The following is an 8,516-nucleotide window of genomic DNA, read 5'->3' as shown; positions in this document are numbered from 1 at the left end:
AGCATTACTGGTGGTGTGGGATGAAAAGGTATATTTCAGACTTTCTTTCGAAGTGTTTTACTTGCCAGCAGTTCAGATGTGAGCACCAGCGGCCCGGGGGTGTATCTCAGAGGATGCTTATTCCTACTTGGAAGTGGGAGAGGGTTACTATGGACTTTTTTGTGGGTTTGCGTACCACAGTGGGTGGATATGACTCCATTTGGGTTGTTGTTGATTGGCTTACCAAGTCTTCCCACTTCGTTCCGGTTCGGTAAAGTATACGACAAAAAAGTTAACCGAGCTATATATCAGTCAGATTGTATGACTACATAGAGTTCCTATTTCTATCATATCAAATCGAGGTTCACTATTTACTTCTTACTTCTGGAAGGCATTACAGCATGGTTTGGGTACTCATTTAGATATGAGTACATCATTTCACCCTTAGACATATGGTCAGTCTGAGCGGACGATTTAGGTTTTGGAAGATATGCTTTGAGCGTGTGTGATCGATTTCGGAGCTAGATGGGATAGACATTTACCCTTAGCGGAGTTTGCCTATAATAACCGTTATTACTCTAGTATCTAGATGGCCTCATTAGAGGCATTGTATAGAAGACAGTGTAGGTCTCCGATTGATCGGATTGATTCGGCGGAGATTGAATCTTTGGATACAGACTTGCTTAGTGATGCTATGGAGGAAGTCCATATGATTCAATATAGACTATTGACAACTCATAGTCGACAGAAGAGTTATGCAGACCGGAGAGTTAGAGCCTTAGTGATTATGGAGGGTAATCATGTTTGGCTCCGAGTATCACCCATGAAGGGTATGATGAGGTTCGGAAAGAAGGGCAAGCTTAGACCTAGATTCATTGGACCTTTTGAGATTTTGAGCCGAGTGGGAGAGGTGTCTTATAAGTTGGCGTTGCCACCTAGTTTGTCGGCGGTTCATCTTGTTTTCCATGTTTCTATGCTTCGGAAGTATATTCCGGATGAATCTCATGTGATTTCACTTGATTCTGTGGAGCAGGGTCCAGACTGGACATTTGAGGAAGAGCCTATAGCTATTCTTGATAGGCAGGTTCGAAAGCTTAGGACCAAAGAGATTTCTTCAGTGAAGGTGCAATGGAAACACTGATCAGTGGGAGAGGCAACTTGGGAGACAGAGTCTGACATGCGTGCTAGATATCCCCAACTTTTTAAAGCTCCAGGTACTTTCTTTCATCTTATGTTCGAGGACAAACATGATTTTTAGTGGCGGATAATGTAATGACCTGGATGGTCATTTTTGGAAATTTGAATTATTTGTTTAACTTGAATTAATTAATCGATGGGTGACCACAGATAATTGAATTAATAGATGGTTAGTGGGTTAAAGTGATAATTTATTTAAGATCCTATACTAGTTGTCCCTCATATATAAAAATATAAATTGGTGAAATTTAGTACTTTTACTATAATTATTATTTAAAGAAACAAGACGAAAAGAAAACTACCCTAGGATACGATGCGTGCAACCTCGGCAACGGAGATTCGACCTAAAGGTAATTGAATCTTTTCGATTTATGCCTGCTTTATCTTATTGTCGTATATATGCAATGTTTTTGATTTGTATTAATTGAGATTGAATGAATTTTAAAAGTTGACATGTTAATGTGGATTTGGTGTAATTAAGGGGAATTATAGTTTATTCTTTTCACAAAGTGATGACAGGAATTATATTAGTATTATAATATAGGTTTGAAAGAGCTTGAAATATTTGAGTTGTGAAATTATGAATGGTATATTAGATTTTTTTTTCCAGATTTGATTAGCATTGTTTGTCTCTTTTGGATCAATTTTTGGTGGAGAATTGGCATGATAATTGGCCAAGTAATTGATAGCCAATAATGGCGTGATGATGATGATATAATTTGGAAGCATTAAACAGTAATGTATTAGTAAAAATATGCATAATAAGGATTCAATGCATGGCTGAGTAGTGTGTTCATTATCTTTTCATTTTAGCATGAGAGCTACATGTAGTGTAGCTTTATTTTTAATTTTTTTTCTTTTATGACTTATAGAGATGATACAATTTTTTGTTATGTAGTGAGTCAATGAAATTAAATATTGGTATATCCTATTATATGAAAACTATTAAGGTTGTATTATTTGGAAAATATTATAGTTGAAATGTGAGTTGACATCAAGAATTACAAACTTGGTTATAAAATTGGGTGAATTTAAAGGTCAAAGTTAAAAACATAATAATGTGGGTGTTGTTAGTTATGAAACCTTATTAATAATATATACTTGAATAGATTCCATTGATTCGGAAGCTCAATGGAAGGGGAAGGCTCAAGCCCCGGAGTGATTATTCGATTAGCTACGGTAAGTGGATTTCTAAACCCTTGTTAAGCGTATGAAATTCGTGTATGTCCTTGTGTGGTTAGAATGATTTGGAGACTTGTTGCCTATTTGTTGGTGTTTTTTCCTTGTTGTGAATTATGTTTTGTTTTCAAAATGGTTATCTCCTCATTTTTCATTTGAGCATGTCATTTGCATTGTATTTGAGACATGGTTGTGATAAGAGTTATGCGATAAGAGGATGTACCATTTGGAGGGTAGTATCGCACGCCGCGATGGGTATTACATTTCAAGGGATGTATCGCGCATCGCAAAAGTTACTACCATCGAGGGTCGTGTCGTGCGCCGCAACAGATGCATGGACAAATATGTCTCTCATGGGTCCCAGACTGAGAGACAACGGGTGTGTATCATTAGAGAAGACATGCATCACTATACATGACATCACATCTCATGGCATTACACATTTGTATTATTGATGCACTTGGACACATGTTTTGCCTATGTGATTTTTTTTCTGTGGAACTTGTGACTGTTGAATATTAACTTGTTATTGAGAATATGTAAAATGATAGAGTATGATTGTTGAGTTGTGCTTAGTAAACTGTGAATTGTTAGGCTGTAGGGTGGAGGTTCAGATAGGGAGTCAAGAGTACTCGTATTTTGTTCACTTAACTTGTGTTTACAGGTTTGCTTGTTGGGTACCGCGTGGTTTCATACTCACCCCTTGATGTATAAATTTTTATAGGTTACGAGTCAGGATCTTCGTAATACCTCTCATTCTCTTTGTTTCCGAGGCATCTTGTGGAGGATTGTGAGGTAGCTACTTATCATCTTAGCGAATTTTCCTACTCCATTTTATAACTTTGTTTTTACTTGAAAGACAATTTCATTTTTAAACTCATATTTTTACTTCAAATTCTAGTATTTATATTAGAGGCTTGTGTACATGACAACAAAGGATTGGGGATTTAATCAAGTTTAATTGTTTTTGTATAAGTAAGTGTTATCAAACTTTGATTTTATTTCCGCATTTTATCAAAATTATTAGGTTAGGCTGACTTGTCATGGTGTGATAAGACGAGTGCCATCACGCCCTTTTTTAGATCATGACAAAATGTATATCCATTTGAATGTGCTTAGTACGTGATGCCGAACCGTATTACTAGCAAGAAATATGACACTCACATTATCAAAATACACCAATGTAGCGTGTTGTATAGGACAATGAAGTTCCAACAAAAAATTTCGCAACCAAAATAACTCAGAAACTACATTGAATACCCCTCGATATTTAGCCTCTGCACTAGAACGGGATAAGGTAGCCTGATGTTTAGAAGACCAAGAGATCAAGTTATCACCCAAAAAGACACAGTAACCCGACGTTGAACGCCGTGTGTTCGGGCGTCCACGCCAATCAACATTAGTATACGAAATAAGGGTTGAGGTGGAGGAGGGAAACATGTGAACACAAAAATCCTTAGTACCCTGTATGTGGCACAAAATGCGCTTGAGTGCGTGTATGTGTTCCTCAATCGGGTCATGCATGAATAAGCATACCTTTTGTACGGCATACGTAATATCGGGTCTTGTGAACGTAAGGTACTGAAGTGCGCCGACATGACTCTTATAAAGAGAGGGATTCTCAAATTGTTTTATCGTAGTAGTATCGAGCTTCGGTTTTGTATCCACTGGAACAGAATATGCTTACACGAGGACATGCCTTCTCGTTCAATGATCTCGGAGGCAGAATGTTAAAGATCTGCCTGGCGCAATTGCTGCTGCAGATTCGTTAATTGATTTCCGGACAACTCGTCTATTGACGGATATTCCCTCTACTTCAAAAACTAAGAAAAAGAACGATAAGAAAGGTGAATGGAAAAAGGATAGTGGTAAGGACTGTAGAAATGACAAAGGAAAGGCGCAAATGAAGGATGGAAAGGACAAACCAAAGAACAAAGATGGTAATTATAAAGGCTGTTGGACTTGTGGCGGTCCTCATTTGGCCAAGTCTTGTCCAAACCGGGAAAAAGTAAATACTTTGCTTGCTGGAAATATGAATCAAAGGGAGGAAGATGAGGAAATCGTGGCTGCAATGGCAAAGCCATTGGGATTGTCCTTCAACAACATTACGTGGGTTAATAATGTTGGAGAAACGTCCAGTACTTTGAATCCTCATGCTTCCCTAATTCATATAGAATTGACAGTGAAAGAACAACGTGTGATGGCAATGGTTGATACAGGAGCCATTCATACGCTTATAGATGTGAAAATTGCTACAAAATTGGGGCTGAAGTTGTCTAAAAGCCCTTCCTTCGTCAAAACAGTCAATGCTAAGGCACATGCCATTGTGGGTATCGCTTATTGTGTGTCTATGTCGACTGAAAATTGGGTAGGAAAACATAATTTGATGGTGATGCCGCTTGGTCAATTTGAGATCATACTTGGGATTGATTTTCTAAGAAAATTCCAGTTTGTTCCGTTTCTTAATTTAGATGGAGTAATGGTCATGAATGGAAGCAATGATGGATTTCTTAAAGGAGTTCATCCATTTGGGAATATTAATAAAGTTTCAAAGAAGAAATACAAGGGAATGTTCTTGTATGCTATGTCAATCGACAAAGGGCTGAAGAAGGGTGATCACACTATACTTGCTGCCTTGGTTGAAGTGAAACCTGATGTTCAGATGGAAGTGCCTGATTGTATTGCTGAATTGCTTAAACAGTATGCTGATGGTATGCCACCTGAATTATCAAAGAATTTACCACCAAGGAGGGATATCGATCATAAAATTAAGTTGTTGTCTGGTACGGTTGCTCCTGCACAGGCTCCTTATCGTATGGCTCCTAAGGAATTGGCTGAATTGCGTAAACAATTGAACGAGTTGTTGGATGCTAGATTGGTTCAGCCATCTAAGGCTCCATATGGTGACTCTGTTTTATTTCAAAAGAAACAGGATGGGACGATGCGAATGTGTGTAGACTACAGGGCGCTGAACAAGGAAATTGTAAAGAATAAGTATCCGGTTCCATTGGTGCAGGATTTGATGGACAAGTTGAGTAAGGCATGCTGGTTCACAAAACTTGATCTTAGGGCAGGCTATTGGCAGGTTGGGATAGCAGAGGGTGTTGAACCAAAAACAACATGTGTAACTAGATACGGTTCATATGAATTCCTTGTAATGCCATTTAGGCTAACTAATGCTCCGACAACATTTTGCAACTTAATGAATAATGTACTGTTTGACTATCTTGATGATTTTGTTGTTGTCTATCTAGATGATATTTTCATTTATTGTCGAACATTGGAGGAACATGTTAATCACTTATGTCTGGTTCTGTCTCAGTTGAGGAAATACACACTTTATGCTAAGATGGAAAAGTGTGAGTTTACTCAACAGGAGATAAAATTTTGGGGCATCGTGTTAGTAAAAACCAAGTTCGAATGGATCCTAGGAAAGTGCAAGTCATTGTTGATTGGCAGGCACCTCGTCATGTGAAGGATTTGAGATCGTTTCTTGGCTTGGTTAACTATTACAGAAAATTCAATGCTGGTTACTCAAAAAGGGCAGCGGCTTTGACAGACTTGTTGAAGAAGGATATGAAGTGGGTTTGGTCTGAACGATGTGATGAAGCATTTAATAATTTGAAGAATGCTATTGCATCTGAACCAATACTCAAATGACCTGATTTTCAGTTACCATTTGAAGTGCACACAGATGCGTCAGACAAAGCAATTGGTGGCGTATTAGTGCAGGAAGGTCATCCTGTGGCCTTTGGAAGTAGGAAATTGAATGATGCTGAACAGAGGTACTCAACAGATGAAAAAGAGATGGTTGCGGTGGTAGACTATCTGCATGTTTGGAGAGTTTATCTCTTAGGTACTCGATTTGTAGTAAGAACTGATAATGTAGCAAATACATTTTTCAAGACACAGAAAAATTTGAGTCCTAAACAAGCACAGTGGCAAGAATTCTTGGCAGAATACGACTTTGTGTGGGAACACAAACAAGGAAAATACAACAAGGTTAATGATGCGCTGAGTAGAAAAGAAGTATTTGTTGTAGTATATTCAATTTCAAAACTCAAAACTGATTTCTATGATAGAATAAGGTTGTGTGCTGCAAATGATTCATTGTATGTTAAATGGATGGTTCAAGTGCAAGATGGCACAATAAGACGGTATTGAATCGAGGAAGATCTGCTCTATTTTAAAGGGGGGAGGATCGTTGTACCAAATCAGGGTGGATTGCGCAAAGACTTAATGAAAGAGGCACATGATTCAGCTTGGGCTGGACATCCAGGTGTTGAAAGGATGTTAGCCTTACTGTCTCGTGTTTATTTTTGGCCAAAGAAGGAAGACGATATAGAGGCATACGTCAAGACTTGTCATGTTTGTCAAGTTGACAAGACTGAACTAAAAAGGAAGTAGGTTTGTTGCAACCTTTGCCTGTTCCTGAAAGGCCGTGGCTATCAGTAAGCATGGATTTAATTTCTGGATTCCCTAAGGTAGATGGAAAAGAATCTATCATGGTGGTAGTTGACAGGTTTTCAAAATATTCTGTTTTTGTTGCTGCACCTGAACTATGTTCATCTAAAGTTGCTGCTGATTTGTTCTACAAATATGTGGTTCAGTATTTTGGTGTTCCGGCTGACATCCTGAGTGATAGAGATACAAGGTTCACTGGTAGGTTTTGTACAGCTTTGTTCAATATGATGGGAACTGAGTAAAAATTTTCTACTGCGAATCATCCACAAACAGATGGACAGACGGAAAGAATTTAATCACCTGTTGGAAGAATACTTGAGGCACTATGTGAATTTTCTACTTCGAATCATCCACAAACAGATGGACAGATGGAAAGAATTAATCACGTATTGGAAGAATACTTGAGGCACTATGTGACACCAAGTCAACGGAACTGGGTGACATTGTTAGACACTGCACAGTTCTGCTATAATCTGCACAAGTCATCTGCAACAAAAATGAGCCCTTTTGAAATCATTTTAGGTAAAAAACCTATGACGCCACTAGATGTTGCCAAATCTAAAAATCAGGGAAAGTGTCCAGCAGCATACAGGGTTGCAAGGGACAGACTTGAAATATTATCTCAAGCACAGGATAGCTTGCGCAAGGCTCAGCGGCGTATGAATAAGTATGCTGATCAACATCGTCGCTCAGTTGAGTTCAATGTGGGTGACAAAGTGTAACTGAAACTTACTCCACAAATCTGGAAACAGATTGTAAGTAAGAATAGACATCGGGGTTCGATTCCTAAATATGATGGTCCATTCGAAGTGGTGAAACGAGTGGGCGGAGTTGCTTATAGATTAAAGTTGCCAGAAAGGTTTAAAATTAATCCCACTTTCCATGTGAGTTTCTTGAAACCTTAGTTTGCAGATGCAGATGATCCGGACGGAAACAGGTCAAAGAGGGCTCCTCCATCAGTACCTACACAGTATGATGCTGAAATTGAGAAGATCCTTGATCACCGGGTTTCGGGTACAAGTAAGAAGAATACTAAGACAAAATTGTTGGTTCACTGAAGGGAAGAGTGCAGCTGATGCAGTTTGGGAGAAGGCGAAAGACTTATGGCAGTTTGATGCTCAAACCGAGGACTATCTTAAAACAGTCTCAATGAGGACATCTAGTTCAAGTGGTGCGGGTGGTCATTTAGACCCGTAAACTACTTGATCTAACTATGTGCAGACATCTCAAGGACTTGGGCATTGGTCTTGACATAAATGGGGACAAAATAGTGCAACACAGGTTCAAGGTGCTTGGGTGTTGGCAAGGCAACTTGAACATGCAAGGCTTACGTGCGGGCTAGAGTCATCGGCAAGGCAATGTGTTGGCTTGACACGGCAAAGCTGTGAAGACTTGACGATGGCAAGAACAAAGGCATTTCAAGTGAATTGCTGAAATAAAACTAAGTGTTGGAGGGCAGCTAAAATATTCTAAGTGTTGGAAGCTGGCTGAAATATTCTAAGTGTTGGAATGTAGCCTGAAATATTCTAAGTGTTAGAATATTAATATTTCGTGTGGATAAGGATGTAATTTGAATTAGATTCTATCTGTTAGAAATATTGCTGTTGGAAACTTTGTTTGAATCCTGTGATGACAAGTGTCGGATAGGTGTCATTTGTAACTGCCGCATGTAACTGCCATGTGTGCAGAAAATTATT

The 8,516-nt window shown here is 38.7% G+C and overlaps 1 protein-coding gene across 1 annotated transcript; it reads left to right on the top strand.

Annotated features, from left to right (window-relative positions):
* Positions 1-568: 568 nt before the first annotated feature.
* On the top strand, positions 569-6,519 carry LOC114074698. The gene is made up of 4 exons (XM_027912690.1): positions 569-1,102; positions 4,082-5,754; positions 5,871-5,940; positions 6,028-6,519. The coding sequence occupies exons 1-4, from the start codon at positions 569-571 to the stop codon at positions 6,517-6,519; spliced, it is 2,769 nt and encodes a 922-aa protein (XP_027768491.1).
* The last annotated feature ends 1,997 nt before the right edge of the window (positions 6,520-8,516 follow it).

Source organism: Solanum pennellii, chromosome 11, assembly GCF_001406875.1.
Source record: "Solanum pennellii chromosome 11, SPENNV200".
NCBI classification, from domain to species: Eukaryota; Viridiplantae; Streptophyta; class Magnoliopsida; order Solanales; family Solanaceae; genus Solanum; species Solanum pennellii.
Note: the sequence above shows the minus strand (reverse complement) of the source record. Positions and strands in the feature narration are given on the sequence as shown.